At 47.1% G+C, this 19,192-nt stretch overlaps 1 protein-coding gene and 1 long non-coding RNA gene across 2 annotated transcripts; one reads left to right on the top strand and one right to left on the bottom strand.

Annotated features, from left to right (window-relative positions):
• Positions 1–827: 827 nt before the first annotated feature.
• MIXL1 (Mix paired-like homeobox) lies at positions 828–1,766 on the bottom strand. The gene is made up of 2 exons (XM_042894547.1): positions 1,458–1,766; positions 828–1,383 (listed from the first exon to the last, which is right to left on the bottom strand). The coding sequence occupies exons 1-2, from the start codon at positions 1,764–1,766 to the stop codon at positions 1,069–1,071; spliced, it is 624 nt and encodes a 207-aa protein (XP_042750481.1). The 3' UTR covers positions 828–1,068.
• A 10,323-nt stretch (positions 1,767–12,089) lies between these two features.
• LOC122190472 lies at positions 12,090–16,003 on the top strand. Its single transcript, XR_006182139.1, has 3 exons — positions 12,090–12,264; positions 13,230–13,333; positions 13,498–16,003. It is a non-coding gene; the product is annotated as an uncharacterized LOC122190472 (long non-coding RNA).
• Positions 16,004–19,192: the final 3,189 nt, after the last annotated feature.

The raw sequence follows: 19,192 nt of genomic DNA, 5'->3' as shown, positions 1-19,192 counted from the left end.
CACCAAGTTGCAAGGAAGTGCCAATCTGCCTGAGGGCAGGAAGGTCCTGCAGGGGGATCTGAGCAGGTTGGATCAATGAGCTGAGAGCAATTGTATGAGCTGCAACAAGACCGAGGGTTGGGTCCTGTACTTCAGTTACAAAAACCCCATGTATTGGTACAGGCTTGGGGCAGAGTGGCAGGAAAGACATGGAGGAAAAGGATCTGGGGCTGGCAGCTGGCAGCTGGCTGAAAATGAGCTAGGAGTGTGCCCAGGTGGCCAAGAAGGCCAGTGGCCTCTTCTCCCAGGTAACAGTGATAGGACAAGAGGTCACGGCCTTAAGTTGCACATGGGGAGGTTGAAGTTGGATATTAGGAAACATTTGTTCTCAGAAAGAGTGGTGATGCATTGGCACAAGTTGTCCGGGTGGATGCACTGTCCCTGGAAGTGTTCAAGAGCTGGGCTGATGTGGTACTAAGGAACATGGCTTAGCAGGCACGGTGAGGATAGGCTGACAGTTGGACTGGATGATATTACTGGTCTTCTGATTCTATTATCTGGAGTCTGACAGCTTGCTCTGCTCATAAGCAGGAAGAGCTGCCTTAAGATACGCATACACTAATATGGTCGTTAAAAAATGCCCCCCTTTGAGGGGCTTTTTTTTTTTAGTATTTCTTATGTGCTAACTTCACGCTGTCCCATGTGGGAAAAGGCTGCTGGTTTAGTGCTCTCTAGTTCCCCTCGCTGCACCCGTGGCTCTCAGGGGCTATGGCCCCTCCGAGGTCAGCAGCCCATCCCTGTCTGCATCACGAAAACAACTCTCGGCTCCATAGCAGCGCAGAGCAGAAATGGGAACTTTTATTTATTTTTCTCTCTCAAAAAGTAACAGCAGTCCCCTCCCCACCCCCATCCTCCCTAGAACAGTGCATTCGGTCGGCTTGATGGCTTAAAAAGGTTAAATAGAAGCTGTAAACAATGTAACACGGTGCCGGCAACCGGCGCAGCCGCCCCCATCTCCCGGTCATAAATAGGCGCAGTCCCTCCGGGATAAAGTGCAAGAGGCGCGGGCAGGGCAGGGCCGGGCGGCCGTCAGAGGGCTCGGAAGGCGCCGAGGGCGTTCTCCTCCCACTCCATTCCCGGCTCCGAGAAGCCGCCGCCGGCCGGGAGGGGGAACGCGGGGCGGGGCGGGTAGGACCCTGCCGGGGCGCCTCCGCTCCCCCCGTGCGGACGCGGCACTGGGCCGGGCGGGCCGGCGGCGCGGGGCGGCCACTCTCGGCGCTCCTCTTGGGCGCGGAGCATTGGGGCCGCGCCGCACGGCGGGCGCTGGGGCGGCGGGGCGGGGGGACCCGGCCGGGGCGGCCCCCGCTGCCGGCGAGACTTGGCGCGGCGGTTCTGGAACCAGACCTGGGGAGAGAGGGCGGCCGTGAGGGCGCGGCGAGGGCGGGCGGCGAGGAGGGCGGGCACCCGCCGCCCCTCACCTGGATGCGAGACTCGGGGATCTGCGTGGCGTCGGCCAGCCGCTCCCGCAGGTAGATGTCGGGGTACATGGTGTCCTGGAACACCAGCTCCAGCGTCTCCAGCTGCGCCGCCGTGAAGCTCGTCCGTTTCCGACGTTGCGCCGATGGAGCTCCCTCCGCCGCCGGGGGCGGCGCCGCGAGGGGCGCCGGGGCCGCCCCGGGCCCTCCCCCGCTGCCCCCGACCGTCCCGCACAGCCACCGGCCCGGCGGGCAGGAGGGCGGCACCGTGGGCAGCTCCGCCGGGGGCGGCCCGAAGCGCAGCGCGGCCATGGCGGCGGGCCAGGAGGGGTCCGGGCGCCCGCAGGGCTTTATAGCCGGGAGGAGACCGGCGGGGGCGGGGGTGCCGAAGGGAGGCGGCCCCGGCCCGGGGGGTCCGGCGCGGAGCCGGGACCGCAGCTCCCTCGGTGCCACGGGGTTGGTGTCGCACCGCTGGGTCGTGTGTGGTACCGAGTCTGGGCGGCGCTGCTGTGGGGTTTGCATCCTGCAAACGTGCGTGCTGTCAGCTGTGCAAGCTGCAGGTGAACGCACCTGGAGAGCCCCAGAGTTCAGCTTGCAGCGGGCAGAGCCGAGTCTTGCCACCACCCTTCCTACCCCTGTGCCTGCGAGGAGCCATGTCCGGCTGCAGCACGGCCACCATCGGAACGTGAGATGTACAGGTTGTCCTCAGCGAACTGTGTTAGATGCTGCTCCCTCTGAAGGGACGGCGTGCTGAGCATCAGCTCTGAAAGAGCTTTTATTCATAAGGCGTTTGTACCTTCGTGCTTTTGCACGCACACATGATGATCAGGTACTTTCAGTAATGTAGGCTTTCTCCCACCATCTCTCCCCATAATGCCAGCAACCTCCCACCAGCTCCCACAGAGCTTCACCCCAGTGAGCATCACGTGGTGCTTGCATCTGCCCCGTGCTGTGCTGGCTAGGAATTCAAAGTCCTGAGGAGGATATTGAGACTCTTTCCCTCTCTAGTTCTGCACCCTGTCATTACTTCTATCCTGGCTGGGCACAAAGAAGGATCCTACCTCTCGCCTTGAAAAGCAGAATCTACCATCAGTCCAGAAGTGAATGGCTTTTTTGAATTAATACATCTGAAATTGAGATAGCCATTTCTAAATATGGAACGCAGCAACAAAAGCAGGTGGAGAGCATGCTGCCATGTCACTGCTGCCATCAGCAGGCACCTAGCACGGTAAGGAGGGCTCTGAAACGCTGCAGCTTTAAAGAGGCATTTGCTGGCCTGCTCCACTTCCAGGCTGCTTGGACTCTCTCCAATTGCTGTGGGTCATAGAGTCGACTTTAACCATGTGCACTGACATCTCTCCTTACTGATTGTTGGAGCTGAGTTTTGGGTAGAGTCCTGGAATGCCTGCAGATACAAGCAGCAGCATGGCATTTGGTCATATCTTAAATGCTCTCCTTGGGATACCTAGTGCTTGTAGCAGTGTTGCTGCTCTGCCTGGAGGGGATGAGGCATTGCCATGCAGTGGTTTGTCAGTCACGAGGATACACGTCCTGTGTGTGAACCTCTCTTGCTTTTTACTCCTTCATTTGCTTTGTGCTAGGATTCTGCAGGCAGGGCACTCTGGTATGATCATTTTTTGTTCTACCAAGTGTACAATACGGGAGGGGGATGTTCTTAATGGGAATGTTCTCATTTCTAAAAACAATGTTGAACTTTTTAAGAGCACAAATTTAGGTCTCTCATCTACTTGAGTGTTTTTACAAATCTTGATGTCTTGGAGATCCCAATGTATGTGTTATCTTTAATGGAAGGTAGCCAGCAGGTTCAGAAGATGATGAGAGAAGCCTGACATAAGAAGTAGCAATGGTCGTGCACCCAGTTTCATCTCCTTAGAGAAATGTTAAGAAAAAGATGAAAACACATTTTTGCTGTAAAAGCTAAAATTTAATTAAAATTCTTCTGAAGAAGAAGCAGCAGCAGTGCCTGTATAACTGATACTAGTTTGTGGGGAAAAAAAAAAAAAAGAAATTAGTTGTAGACCAGAGACATTTTTATGGGTGTGTAAGTGTGTTTGCTCCAGAGTTTCTTCTGGCATGACAATGTCATGTAATTTCCAGCTTCCCCATCAGACCCCGATACCAACAGCCGCTAATGTAAACTAGGCTCGGGTTTTGATGGCTTTTGCTTTCTGCCTAAGAGGAAATCTTTAGAATGAATACTTAGTTTCTCTCTAATTGCTCCTAGTTACCATGTAACTCCTCTGACAAAGCTCCTTACAACCTCCAAAAGCTTTTAGAGGTTTTTCAGGTTTTCCTAATGCATATGTACCAACATCTATGTATTTTTAGACACATCTGTGCCATTAAGTTGATCTCACCATGATCTCATGTTGATCATTTACAGCTGTCCTTTGGCAGTGTTGGTGTTGCCAGCTCTCAGGCTGCAAAGAGGAAGAGCTTGACGGATTGAGCTGCACCTTGTCCTCACTCTGAGACTGTTCGCAGATGTGTAGAACTGTGTTTCTGAGACCACTGAGACCTCAGTCATGGGTCTTCAGCTGTGGCTCTGAAAGCTGAGGTCTTCTGGTCACTGTGGGACTCCACACATCATCCTCACACATCATCCTCTGCTCTAAATGTGTTCCAGAGCAGTCAGACCCCGTTGATACCAGACCTGTGTAGGACGTGTTCATACAGCTGTGCATTGCCATAAGGATTTCAGGTCACCAGGTAAAGGTCCAGTCCTGCTCAGTGGCTGCATACCACATTTTTGGGGTTAAAATAAATGGGATCTGACTTTTTTGAAGGATGATTCTATCATGCTTTGCTATTATTAATCACATCTATGTATACATGTGGTTTTCTTTGAGAATTGGAATGCTGCCTTTCTGCTTTCAACATCCAGGCACCGGTAGCACCCTGTGACTCACTCCCTGTTTTTGGGAGGGAGGTGTGACCTGGTTGGGTGAACCATTTCCTATAAGGTGTGAGACGTGGCTTCAGGACCTCATGGTGCATTCGTGTATTCCATCCCGGGGAGTCGATAAGAGCTGCAGACATACAGCAGGCCTGGAAGAAAGCGGTAGGAAAGGCACAAAGACCTCGCAAATACATATGAAAGGATCAAGGGTCTGCGTGTGTTAAATCCCAACAGGAACAGATTTGGGGTGAGATGTCCGGCTTCAGAGTGAACTCATACACAGCAAAGGGGCAAAAGCAGAGTATGTCTGACTGCTGGCAGCTGGCTCCCTACCTTACGAGTGAGGAAGGTAGAGGATTTGGGAGAGGGAAGGAGATAAAAGCAAACAGCAGAGATAGTGTCAGGAATGTGAAAAGGAGAAGGCAGAAGGGAGCATGCCACCTGGAGGCACGCAGCCTGGTTGGAAGGCACCTGGGTATTTAGGAGTGAATTAAAACACTGTGAAACCTGAGCCTGTCCTTGAGTTTGGAGATGTCCTGAGAACGGCCAGATGCACACACCTGGCAATCAGTCACGGTGCTTCAGAAGTGAGAGAGATTTTTTTTTTAGCAGCAAACCTTAGGCTGAAGCAAGTCCTGTTGACGCTTGTTTTCTCTGTGCCCTCTCTGGTTTTATAGTGTGATGCTGTGGGAGAACTTATAGCATTTATTTAACTGACTTCTTCCTGTTGCCTGCTCATTCACATCCTCTGAATGAGGTCTGTAGAACAGTCATGCTCTGTTCTTACAGGTATTTTTTTTAACATTTGTTGATGTGTGCATTTGTACATATAAAATTATGATGTTGCCTGAACTTCCAGTGACCTTTAGTTAATTCACAGCACAAACAAAGGAGAATCTCTGTCTCTGCAGATGAATAACAAGAAGAAAGGAAGATGAGAAGGGGAGTGTTAAGTTAAAAAAACAGAGCCCTGTTTTTCTCCTTGTGCTGCAACTCAGCTCTTTACCTGGAGCCACTCTGCAGGGTGCAGTCAGAATGTGCAAACCCAGCAAGGCTGGCAGGAAATGGCAGGGTGATATGTAGCACAGGGGCTACATCTTCTTTAACAGCATTGAATAATTAACAGGCTCTGAAGAGTCCACTATCTACTGCTTTTAGACTTCCTGGTCTTAGCAAGCAGTGTTAAGGCATTGTTTTCTACCACTGTTTGGCAGGCTCCTAAGCCCTCCTCATTCCACATGTGATGAAGTCTTTCTTCTATCTATCCCAGCTTGACAAATGGCAATCACGAGATTTTCTGGTTTTGTCTTGCAGTGTTGGGTATCTGTCTTAGTGCCTTCAGCTTCTAAAATCAATAGATTTTATGAGAATCTCGATTTTATCTTGTTGTTGTTGTTGTTTTAAAGCTAATGTCTTGTGGTTATGAAGAGAAGAACCCAAATACGAAGCAAACTCTCTTCTAATCGTTCACATCAGAAAGCAATGGGAAGCACCAGCACTCTCCTGGTAAGGTTGGATGCCCATTACAAGGTTGACACAGAGCCACCATCTTTCCCTTGGCTGCTCTGTTCTGTTACACCACACAAATCTTTCTTTTCTGAGTGGTATTAACTGCAAATTTCTTCAGCCCTGTTCTTCCCTTCTGCTGCTGGAGTGTGTGTACTTGCTGCATGCCAAGGTTGATGCTCAGGTTTTGTTCTTATCATTCAGTCTACATGTTTCTGTTCTTCTTTTCTGGTTGGTTTTAGAGACAAGTAACTGTTGGTCTCTTTTTTTGGCACTTGCAAAAAAGTAGTTTTGCTTTTCTTTGGCATTTTTTCCTTTCTGGGGTGTTTTATTTCAGGCCCCTGTACAGCTGGGAAGATTTTCGGTTTTAAGATGTAGGTGGAGTGAGGGAAGTTCCACCCGAGCTGAGGATTTGTGGCTGATGATTAATTAAATCAGCAATTTCTGATGTTCAAAGCTGAGGTGTGCAGCAGTTACTATGTCATTTGATGAGGTAATTCTCTTCCATGCATTAATTGACTCATATTACCTTGCTATTTAAAATTGCACTGAAGAAAAGCAAAAGAAAGATAATTCTATGTAACAAATTCAGTAGGCATTATTTCTGTGGGTTATCCTGATTTTTATAAGCATGATTATAGGCATGATTTTCTGGCATCTGATGCTGAAGCTCCATGTGCTTGCATAGGAAAGTATCTCTTTTATCCTCTCCAGCTGCTCTTCTGCCCCATGTCAGCAGCCCAATACAACCCTAAAGACTGCCTTGCTCCTCACTGCAAACAGATTGCCTCCTCCTAGGCCCTGTTCCTGCCCTCGTCCTGCCCAGTGCCCCAGGCATTTTTGCAAATTTGACTTTGGCCCTGTTTGTCAAAGGCATGCTGTTGTCACTTCTTTAGTCTGACCCTCTCCTTTGTTGTCAAGAGGTCTTCCTCTTTTTATTGGTAGCTTTATCTCTTTCTCCGTTATCTTCTAGTCTTGTAGACTCTTTCCCCTCTCTTTTGCATTTAACCAAGCTTGTCTTATCAGTATTAGGGGATTTAAGACTTTTCTCTTTGACAGCTTTTCTTCCCCACTGCCTGGAAGTTTCTCTATGCCATCGGTCGCAGGCCAAAGAGCAAATGCATTTGTTATTCAAAATGAGATAACTGCATCCATGCCCTGTATCCTTAGGAGAGAGCATTTGTCTTCTTCTACAGTCATATTTTTCACATCTGGGAAGTTGCCCTTACGTCTTTGAGGTAATAGAAGACATAAGGGAGTAATAAGAATTTTCTGCAGGGCTGACTGATCAACAAAGGGTGCAGCAGCATCACTGTCTGTGATTCTGTTTGGAGTTCCTCCATGACTATCACCACCCTTTGGCCTGGCCATCCATTCCTGAAATGTGAACACCAAGTCCTTATGACAGTGACTGGAAACTGCAAAACTGAACACAATATCACATTAGTCACAGCATCACCTGGATGTCTGAAATGTCATATGTGTCTTGGCCAGTGACAGTATGGCAGTATTAATGGTTTTCTGGCACTTTGAAAGTGCTGTCATCCTTACAAATCTTGCCAGGATGGAAAAAGCTGGGAAATTGAAAGGGGAGAGAATAAAGAGAGAAGTTTCACTCAGTTAAACTGTCCTTTCTCCTTGTTTTGTAAAGGAAGAGAATGCCTCCTGTGAAGCACGGTGAAGGCATGCCTGGAGGGCAATGCTGCTGGCATCGTGGGGTCACTGTAGGGCAGCACTCTCAGCTACCCTGCATAACATAAAGCCAGGCCAGGAGAGCAGGCAGTGCATGCCTTGGCAAGGAGGTGGTGTGACACACTGGGCCAGATCCCCTCCTGTAGCACTAGGTGGGAGCACAGCATAAGCAGGGCGGCAACGACATTGGTGTGAGGCTGCAGTGGACTTTTTTGTTGCAGTGTCATATGCTTTAGGCAGAAATTCACTTGACCTTTTTTGGAAGGAAGAAGGCAGTGCTGATCATTCTTGGCCAGTGAATATGTGCTGAATATGTGCTAGTTCACTTGGTGAAGGTGACAATGAGTTTCCTAGCACAGAGAAGGCTTGTGTGCATGCAGCTTTCTCTTAAGGTCAGAGTGTGCCGTAACACCCCTCAGACAGTAAACAGTGCTGGACTGTGAAAGATGCTGTACTCATAATTTACATAGGACATTTTTGGCATGCCATATAACCAGTGCTAAGGAAAGGTTTTCAGACTGTGATGATGCACTGTCTCCTCGGTTTTGCAGCCTTTCCTGGTGAAGGTAACTTCTTGTTGCAATGGCAAATCCCTACAGGATGAAACAGGGCAGTTCAGGGGGATATGTTTCCCATGAGAGAAATCTCAGAAGAAAACAGATGGAAACCAAACATTCTTTGGTCACAGAACCCAAGGAGAGGTGCAGTATGTGTCAAACCATGAAAGCTACTTCAGAAACCCAACCCATTCATATGGAGTATGTACAATAAGGTAGAAATCTTTTCCAACCTCAGTGATTATAAAATCATCAAGCCCAATTGTCAAGTGCCAACTGTCAAGGAATCACCACAACTGTATATTAAACTTCAGACACGTGCACGCATGGCATGGATTTAGGACTTCTGACGGCCAAACCTCACACAATGGGCACTGGTGAATCTGCTGTGCTAAAACTATTTGGCTGAGTTTCAGCCACCACTGTGACATTATTTCCATTGCCCTTGAGTACTGTCTGGGTCTCCCCTAAGCCCAGCTTCATTATTTTCTTATTAGTGAGTAGCCTGCTGGTGGAAAGCACGCTCCTGAAAGCTCTGAAAGCTCATGCACTCAGGCTCATGAGGGAGGTCTGCTGTGGGATACTTCTCACCGATGAATTGTACTGCACAGTTGCTTTTACCCACTTCTAGCAGCATCACAGTGACACCAATATAAAAGCAGCAACTGTAATTTTAGAGGTTATGCTCTCTTGCTGTTTTCCAGAGGTGGTTGGCCTTCCTGGGGAAGCCTTTTGTAATGCATGCAGGGAAAAGAAGCAGCCATATCCCCATGCTTTTACTGCCTTTCTGGCATTGCACCGCTTCCTGTGACCCTCTCTCCTCCCAGCGATGCATGGCTTTAAGGCTGCATAGGCTGGGTGAATTATATTTTAGAGTGAGACTCTATTTAGCTGTGATGTCAACTGCAGCAAACTATAAAAAGATCAGTAATGCTCTTTGAAAGTGTAACAGCTGCTGCTCTACACCCTCTCTGCTGTATTATCACTCTGCCCTATTTCATGTGCCACACAGCCAACATAAAATATTGTAGCAATCATCTCATTATATAGCTCAAGGAATGTGGGATAAACTCTCTAGAAGCAAGGAGGAACTTGAGGTAAGCCAATCTGGGTAATTTTACACAGTTTGTTATCAAAAAAGTTATTTTATCTGGGCTTGCAATGTAGCATGCTTTTTCCTTAGCACTTGACTGCATGCCATTAGCAATTCCAACACAATGACAGCAGACCCGCAAAGCTTTGCTTTGGGCAGGCTAGATGTTACTCACATACAGTTGTAAACTGAGCTCGTCTGGACTGCATGGAGTGAGTCCAGCAGTATATTACCTGGCATATGAAGCACATCTTTGTCCTTAGCTGGGTGTGACCACATGTTCAAAACCACATTCAGGGTTCCCCTAGAGTCAGAAAATAAATTCTGTTTATCCAGAGTGAGCAGACAGCAAGTAATAAATGTGGAATTGTGTTAGCAAAATACACTGTGGCAGTACTGGAAATGGGGTCTTGGCTGGGCCTCTGAATAAGGACTCTACCAAGATATATTTTCCTACTCCTGGAGAATAGGAAAAAAAAGTTGTCTCCTGGAGTAAGCTTCACTCCTGGAGACAACTTGTAAATGATGTTCTGATAAATGATGTTCAAGACGTGTGCTGAAGCAATATGAGAAGTGGAGCATTGCCAAGTGGCTTGGTCAGCTGTGGCAGCTGGGTGTGCATTAGCACAGACAGCAAAGTGTCGCCTTCAGGCTGATGGAAAGCAAAGTTCCAAACCTCCTCAGCTCCAGGTCCCTTCCTTGGTGGGACAAACCAATGCAAAAAGGCTGCTCTGTTGTATGTGGGTCAGTTGTGTTTGTTTTGTAGTGCAGATAGGGCCTTTGTAGTGGGGATGGAGAATGGCCTGTTTGTAAGTGACACGCAAAGTCCTTTGACACAGGTCTGAAGTGGCAGTGAGCTCACTTGTCTGAGAGGAAATGGTCGGCTTCCAACACGGCTGTTACCAAAGGTGACAAGACAGTTAGGCAATGTGAGGAGTGATTTTGCATCAGACAAAGCCTCTGGGCTGGAATCAAGCCCACCATGGCACAGGCCTGCCTGTGTCTGAGTCCTGCCTGAGCTCACTGAGCCCTGGCACCCAGCACTCATACAGGGACATTGCAGAGGTACCCAGAAATGAGAGCAAGTGGCCTGAAGACACACAGAAAGCTTGTGAGCAAGCCAAGGAGCAGCCTCAATGTCAGCTTCCTGGCTCTGTTGAAAATCCTCGGGGAGGCTCCCCTGCTTTCACTCACTTCCCACTGTTTGCAGGTGTGAGCAGTGTCTGGCAGCTCTGGTCTCACTTACGTGCAGGCTGGAGAAAAACAGACCCACCCCAGCTGTTTTCCGGCAGCAGTGCCACATCATGACCCCGTGGATTAATGAGCTCAGCAGAGGTTGCTGGGAGCAGGGTCTTGTCATTTAGGGTTTGCTTCTACTTCGTGATTCCAGAGGCACAAGCAGCAGGCAGCGCAGCGAGGCACTGCAATCACTTGATTACTTTGCTGTGGAAACTGCTTCTCATACAAGTACAGAGATGGTAGAAGGTTGTATATTTTTAATCAACAGTTCATGTTACAAGCTCATGCAAGAATCAGAACAGAGGTAAGTTCCTAGAGACCTCTAGGTCTGAACTGAAAGCACGAAGCGCAGCAGTGAACCCAGTGGGGCTCAGCACCCAACCTCACAGTTCAGAAGATGAATTCCTTCAAGAAACAGCTGTGAGTGCAAAATTAGCAGAATAAGGAGCAGAGAGAATTTGCTTCTTGTATGTGAAAATACCCATGCAAACATATACTGCACGGTTGCTTGAATAAACTTACACTGAAGGAGGCTGACATGTCAGCAGAGCTGAATTTACATGCTGCAGCATGTAGCAATATGCTGTCAGGTTAAGAAGTGGCACATCCTTGTGTCCAGTCATGGATGCATAATGGTCTCACAGGGGGAGCTGAGTTGCTGTGAAATTTGAGGTTGTGGATTTTTAATGGCATCTAGAAATCAAGATACTGGAAATCCTCAAGCATTCAGTAACTCCCCAACCACAGCCTTCATTTATCCTGTAACACTCCACAGGTTAAGGCTTTCATATATCTATTGATAGCTGACAATTCGTTTTGTTAGAAACTGAGCAGTCTCCAGTCGGAATAGGGATGCCTGAGACCTTCTGTAAAGCTCTTGTCTACCTTTTTCTGAGGCTGTGCAATAGGTAAGTGGCTCCCGCATCTCCAGAATTGAAATCAGTAAGTCGCTGGCAGTGAGCTCATCTGTTGAAAGGAAAAATGCTGTGCAGTCCCACACTGGTGACAGGATGAAGCTGCCTGTCTCATGCAGTAGCCACAGGCTGCTGCTATCCTGGTCCTATGGCTATGGTTTTCCACAGTGACTAGTTCAAGTAATCCTTTCACTACTTCTTTGCAGAGACTTGGAGCTTCACAGTGTCAAAGGCAATTGCTGAACTAACTCTTGCCAACATGATAGAAGGCAAGATCTTGCAGAGGGCCACTGGGAAAAATAAGTGTTATCTGAAAGCAGGTGTTCTCCTAATAGTGCATTTTACAAATTCCAAGGAAAAAAAAGCTCCTTCAAAAAGAAAAAGTATACATGTTTAAAATAAAAATTAATAACTTGGATAATTTTGCAATTAATGCGTTGCTAAAACTGACCTGTTTTCTTGCAGCTAGAGAGATTTTCCTTTTGGACCTTTAGGACATTCCAGTCACCCTGATGGATATTTTTCTCCCATCTATAAAGTTACTGTTAAGAAGATCAAAATGATTGGATTTTTTGTAGTGCATTAAGTTATTTGCCTTTACATAGAGAGTATTATTTTTGTCAAACCGGTCATGTTCAACACTTATTTGGTTTTGTGAAACTTGGGAGTCCTAATCAGGGCCAGAACCTCACTTTCATGATCAGAGCAGTCTGGGGACTGGGGCTGGAATGATGGTTCTCATGGTTTCCTTGCAACTCGGGATATTCTGTGACTCTGTGATTATTCTGTTTAGGTGATCAACAGTGAGATAATTACATTTCACACGCAAAATGACGTGAGGGGTCATAATGAATGCCTGAGGACCTGGATTGGACATTTCACACCACAGGTTCAACCAGCTAAGATTGCTACTGCCCTCTTTTTGAATAGAGAAACTTAGCAAGAACTGGCTGCCTGTCCTTGGTAGCAGGGTGCTGGGAGGTGCTGGACACATTGCTGCTGATGCTTAGCAATCCATCTGGCAAAGGATTTTCTCATCCAGGTTTGATCTAGAAAGACATTTCAGTATCTGCTGGGAATTTCAGAGCCTGTCCTTCAACTGGAAAATGTAACAGTATTTCATTACATGTCTTATATATATGTGAGTGTGTTTTGTTCTCTGTGTTTTGCTGTTATATAAAGACTATACAACGATTACAATGATAAGCACTCCATGGAGTCCTGTAACAAAAGCAACACACAGGAGATTCACATTCACATCCTTTTGAGCCTAAGAGCCTGTCTCTACTAGAAAGACTTTGTTGCTGTGAGTGTCTCCGTGAGGTTAAAGATCTGGTCTTCCTGCCTGTGTCTGTAGAGCTGCATCTAAATGAAGGCTCTTATCAGTGTGACTGTGTCAGCAAAGGATGCAGCTCTTAACTCACATACTTGCACTAGTAAGGCTCTTCAAGTGTCAGGCAGTTTTTGGAGACAGAAGTAAGAGAATTGCTCCTTTCATTATGATAGCATATTATCTCGGGGGCCTAGTGCTGGCATTTTGAGCATTAACTTCTGCTGTTCTAGGACTGCTGTGCAGGGGCACAGCACCACTGAACGAAGCATTCAGACTCTCCTTCCTGGGCTCAGAAATCCAGCCAGTGGGATGTAATCAACTCGGTTAAGATTTTCCTTTATAAGCTTGTTTTCTACCTCTTGCTTTGTGTTTCCCTCCCAAAACTGCCTGTTATGCCAGCCACACCAGACCCTGTTTTGTATGAGATACGTGAGGTCCCCAGCTGATGACTCCATGACCACATCCAATTATTTGTTATTATGTCCTTTCCTTCCATACCCAAAGATTTCATTATCTTGTAGGAAAGCATACAAAAGGAAGAGGATTCATATCTCTCTGTATTCAAGAGGAGAAATACACGAGCTGTTCGGCAGCTCTCAAGTATCAGCAACATAGGGGTGAGAAGGTATGTAAATAAACTTCAGGCACTTTAAGCCAAAGGTGCTAGCTCAGGTGACAGATGTGCCAGATGTGCCAGTCCTGAACTCAAGATGTGATGAAAAATGAGGATTTGGCAGGTTAAGGAAATCCTGTCTGTCATTTAACTCGTTCACACTTATCTCTTTGCAGCCCTTTGCCCTGGCAGTTGTACTGATTCAGTTTTTTATGTGACTGGACTACGTGCCAGACCTGGGAATAAAGCCACTTAAAAACAACAACAACAATAACAACACAGTATGGTGGAGACGGAAAAAAAAGGAGGGAGAGAGGCTCTATTTCCCTGAGAGCCAGCACTGCCATTATAACCCCACTGCACCAAAACAGCCTTCTGGAGTGATTGATGGGGAGAGGTGTCACAGACTCTCAAAGAGGGACTTCTGCAGGCCAAGGAAAGGCACAATTTCAAGTGCAGCCTGGAAACAAACCTAGACTTGTTACTCCACTTTGTAACAAATGCTCTCATGTTATGAAATTATATTATTGCTTATCTCCTTTGAGGATATCCTACTCATACACAATTGAGAGAAAATGAAAGTCCTGTCTCAGTAATTTGTCCATTGATGCCCAATAAGAAACAGGAGTGAGCAGGTTGTTTCCATCTTTGTTTAGGCACTTTGCTCCCCATAATCTGCCCTTACTTATTATCCTGGATGAAAAACAAAAAAATAAGAAAATGATACCTGATAACTATCACCATTTTGGTGGGACTTTCGTGATTCTCAGGGGTTCTGAGCTGTGCACTAGACTTCAGTCTGTGTTTGTTGCCACTGTGAACACAAAAACCATAAAGGGATGGAAGAGAATAGATTCAGTTCTGCTGTGCATGATCTGCCTGTCCACTAGCAGTCCACGTATCAGAAGAAATTGAAATTGCCTGCTCTAATGCAATTCTCTGAGCACAGATTAAGGGAGATAAAAATACTCTTTCTGCACTGAGAATATGTCTGTTAGAACAGAAGAACACAGGTAGGAAAGCAAGCTGCCTAGAGATCTGGTTATTTCAGTGACAGCAGGGGAGCTGGATTGATCTAGCTGCTTCTTAGGTGCAGTCTGGTATTACGGCTGAGTTTGTCTACAAGCTAGTTGCTGTCCTTGTTTCCCATTTACACTGCTTTCCTTAAATTGCATCTAGTGCTGTGTGGCCACAGGGCAAAATCTGCTCATCAGAGCAGCAGAAAACTAACCATGAAAATGAATAGTTTTCAGCCAGATGGGCCAGCTGAATCAACTCACCCAGAAGTCACTCCATCACTGGATTCAGCTCAAGGGAGAAGGATGGAGAACACAGCTGGAAGCAGTAATGGAGTGAGATCACCACTATTTGGCATTAGCTTGCAGCTCTAACTGCAAGGATGACCTGCCTCTATCCTCCCTTCCCTGCTCCGAGCAGCACGCTCCTGCCACTTCCAGTGCTTGCTTGACCTCAGGGAACTAGGCCTCTAAGTCAGCAGCAAACTAACCCAGCACCTGAGAAACAGAGTATTCTGCCTGCTTAATTAGGTGAAGGATGGAGGTGGGATGAGTGTAAGTCCTGGCGCAAGGATGCTGATGAGCTTGTGTGGTGTCTGTGACTGGGAGGAGGCCAGGGTGGCTCCTTCTGACAGCAGCCATTTCACAACAGCTCATTTTCAATTCAACCCAAAGAAGGAAAATAAACAGCATGAAAAAAAGAGAGCCACAGCTGAGCAAATGGGAACCAACTGTACAACTCTCCGTTGAAAAGCATTCACCTCATCATTAGGTGAAGAAGGACAGGCTTAATGCACAGTTTTGAAAGGTGTGTTACCTGTCTGGTTGCTGGATGGAAGGGAGCGATGTGAATAGCACCACTTAGTGCCTGCATAGCTCTGCTCTCCCCAGATCACAGGCAGGAGGCTCAGAAAACGGTTTTGAAAAGTAAGCACCTTTCTGCCTATTAGTCCCTGTGCTATTGGGTGCCTGGAAGACCCAAAGGCAGATATAGCTCATTTAAAAATCAAGGCAAAAGGAAAAAATACAAGAGGGCAGAAGCTGTGTAACAGCAAAGCATGGAGGAGGATGCTGATGTTTTCTGAAATACCAGCAGAACTCAGGGCAGGGTCATGCTGGCCCTGCAGGGCCCCTTGGGAACACGTGCTAGTGGGGTTTAGACCCTGAACCAGAGGGCAGTGCCCTTCTGGAGGTGTTTCAAAAGAGCACCAAAAAGTGCTCTGACCTTACGTGAATGTAAGTCATTGTTGTGGTTGATTCAGTTTTTCTCTGGGCAGATAGCCAACAATGCAATCACTAATTGCACTGATTTCCATGTCCTCTCTTCTGTAAAATCAGTTTATTAGAGGAGTTGGTTAAATTCAGGAAGTGCTTAAATTCCTAACCATATCTTGCTTAGCAAGAACTTATTGATAACAGTGCTGTACTGCTCTCAGCTCATGTGCCTGTAAAGAGCATGATTGGTTACAGAGCTGTACAGTTGCGGATGCAATTGCATCAGCTAAGATATATTAAACTGGTATAATTATTTTATTAGTCTGAATTGTTCTTTTATGATCATCTGTATCTGTTATAACTGCATCCATCCTAAGGAACATTTGCTCTCTGTCAGAATGAGAATACAATGGGAAGATAGCCTTCCACACGTGTATTTTTCCTTATGAGTCTCTCCAGCACTCTGTCAATAAAGCTGTTTTTCAGCAGTGTTTGCTGACACTGTGAAAAAGGTATTGCCAGACTCTACATCTGATTAACCGTTATCCCGCAGCTCATGTCATAATTTAAAGAAGTCAGCGTGAACGTCACCATAAATTACTCTATAAATACAAGGCAGCAAGCAGCACAGTGAGCTGTGTTACCTTTGAAGTAAAGATGGATATTGTTCACCCTGCCGTGTAGAGGTCCCAGAAGGGATCCAATGTGTTTTAAAGGTTGCTGCTGTACTGCAGTCATTCAGTCGTCCAACAGGATGTGAAACACACAGCAGTGTTTGTTCTTGCGTGCAAGGCGAGATTACACTGTGCTTTACTGGAAGAAAAAATAGAACAGTGCTATGGTTATTCTCAGGCATCAACAAAAACAATCCACTGCTTTCTAGTAAAAAACTTCCATATATTTTTTTCTTTCTCTTCGTTCCTGCTGATTTCATTATTTCTTAGAAAAACTGAAACTGAAGTCTTGTTGACTGTGTTGATTAAGTTGATTGTGGTGGAGGTCTTGAAGAAACAGAATGCTCTCTTGCTTAACTGAAAAATAGAAGCATAAAACCTTGAGTGGGCTTATTTTTCTCCATAGAGTTTATTCAACATTTGGGCAAACAAGAACTAATGAGAAAGGACAGATTGAAATGACTCACTAGGATTTTCACTCAATTAGTCCTGTGGTGCCATTACACGTTATTGTGCCAGCTCTGCTGATCGCAGTATGTCCAAAGCCAATTTACTGCACATGTATGAATGCCTGAAGTGTAATCTTTGAGTTAAATGTGTTTGGAACATCTTAAGGGTTCCTGAGAAGATTCACTGGTTTGTGCACTTGCAGTAGGGTTACACTGGGCTTCTCTTCTCCAGGAAAAGCTAGAAGCCCCTATGAAGAGCAGCTCGGTGATGGAAGAGGTTGAGTGATCACTGAAGTGGGCAACGCTGGCAGAAACACTTCCATTAATCTGAGCACCTTCTGAAAGGTGCACATAGCTCTCCCTACCAACCAGGCAGTCCACTTTCCTCGTTCGCCAGTATAAGCCAAAAGGTGCAGTCCTGAGCTACAGGAGCTCTGGGCTGGTATGACAACAGTATGCCTGGCAACAGTGTTCATACCTGTTTTATTCAACGTAGCCATTCCTGCAAAGCTGCTAACCCTATTTTCACAGCAGGTGAGCCCATAGCGCAGTGGCAGACCTAGCTGCTCTGAGATGCTCATTTGAGATAACCAAATATTTAGCAGCCCTTGCTCTAGCAAACAGCACGTGCCAGCTATCACTGCACAGTGATAGCTACACAGCCATCACTGCATCAGTGCAAATTCAAAATTTTCTTCTGAAAATGTATTTCTTCATTTTTTATTACATTATTCCAGACTAGGATTTCCAGACTCAAAATCTGAACCTGCCTTTTTTTTTTTCTAGTATTTTGTACTGACACCATATCTGTCTTTATAAACAGGACCCCAAAGCAGCACGGAGCAGAGGAGAGTGGGTGTAGTGAGCAATTCCATGCTCACCAGATAGCTGTGCAGAGAGGTGCTGAGGGTAAATCTGCTGAGCCTGCTGGCTCTGAACAGCCGCACACCAGGCTGCAGAGCTGCAGCAGAGCATGCTGTCCATAGCCATGCCTCAGCTGGATGCTACACTGACAGGTGTCTTGCCCTCCAGCTGCAACCTCTCCAGCAGACTATACTGTGTGTTGTGGAGAAACCCGCTCTGCTGGCACGCCTGTTGTAGGGCATAGCAGGGCTGGCATAGCAGGGCTGGCAGAAGAAGAGATGAATAGTCACACGTTTACTAGAAGTGTCAAACATTTGCTGCAAAAGAGATCCTGTTATGAGACAAATCAATTTTCTGTCTTCATTCTCCAAATCAGCTTGTCAAGTGGGATGCTCACGGAGCATCTTGCATTTAGCTTGGTCTCCAGACATGGGGAAACGAAGGGCTGTCTGATTGCAGGCGGCTTCTGCCACGAAGCAGAAACGCCTCTGGGTTTGCTGGTATATAAAATGAAAATATTTCCTTCCATTTGAGAGAAAATTAGCAAACCTTGTGGGGATCAAAATGTCGGTTTCTTTAAGGATGTATTTTAGGATAAAGACTTCAACATTTCTTAAAGTGGAAAGTTTAATATTAAGCTCACTGTGTATTAAACCACAGAATTAATGCAAAAATATATATGTGCATGTATGTATGTATCTATGAAGGATGGCCTCTGCAAACCAAGCAGGAAACGTGCCAGATGAAAACTTTGAGAATAGATTGAAAGTAATCTTGTAGATGAACTAACACATCTTGATGCAAAGCCAGATCTGATGTTGAAATAGTGCTTGCAAAGCAGGGTGCAGGCGTGCATGCAGGAGGAGATAGCGTTATCTGTGCTGCCCTCGGCTCCGTGCATGAGATGGTGCCAGACAGACAGAGCTGCACGCCCTAGGAAGCAAAACGCTCCAAAGGGGGCGATGCACCCCTGTTTTGTAGTCTTGGGGAAAAGGAAGGAGTAGCGTGATGTTTGTGATCCTCAGCCAAAACCAAAACAAGCAGAAGCGAGTGAAGAAGCTACAAAGGATTTATAAGTGGCTGTGAAACGTCTTTTGAAGCTTAGGTTAACTATCGTCTGAGCGAGACTTTGCCTCTATCCGGGCACGTTTGTACTGAACAGGGCCGCGAGTGACATCGGCGCTTTCAAGAAATACTGACTGGAAATGCTTTAAATACAGCTTTCACATCTCTTCTGCCTTTCATCCGAAGGCTTCAAAGCACGCTGTAACAGTGACTTAATAACCAGCTCTGCCGAGATCAGCGAGCAGAGTGGAGGCGCGCCGAAGGGAAGGGCAGCTCCTGGGCAGCGCTGGGGACGGACGCCTCAGTGCGTTACTGCGAACACTGCCTGGCGGTCACCAGCTCACTGCAGCTACAGCTCCGGAGAAACAACGGCCCGGCACACTTCTCGTGCCGGCTCTGAGCCGCGTTTCCCGAGGGAACAGAGGGAGAAGCCGGGAGCCGCCCTCCCGCCGCCCGTCAGCAGACTCCCAAGCCCGCGCTCCTCGACGCTCCCGGTGCGAGTGGGCGGGGCTTAGAGCGGCCGTCCAGGAGGGGGCGCGGCCTGAGGCAGGCCCTGGCGGGGCGGGACCGGAAGTTCCGGGTCGGAGG

This window comes from Lagopus leucura, unplaced genomic scaffold (assembly GCF_019238085.1).
Source record: "Lagopus leucura isolate 7727_CA_CO unplaced genomic scaffold, USGS_WTPT01 Super-Scaffold_73, whole genome shotgun sequence".
In the NCBI taxonomy this organism is placed as follows: domain Eukaryota; kingdom Metazoa; phylum Chordata; class Aves; order Galliformes; family Phasianidae; genus Lagopus; species Lagopus leucura.
The sequence above is the reverse complement of the archived record's forward strand: the minus strand, read 5'-3'. Positions and strand labels throughout refer to the sequence as shown.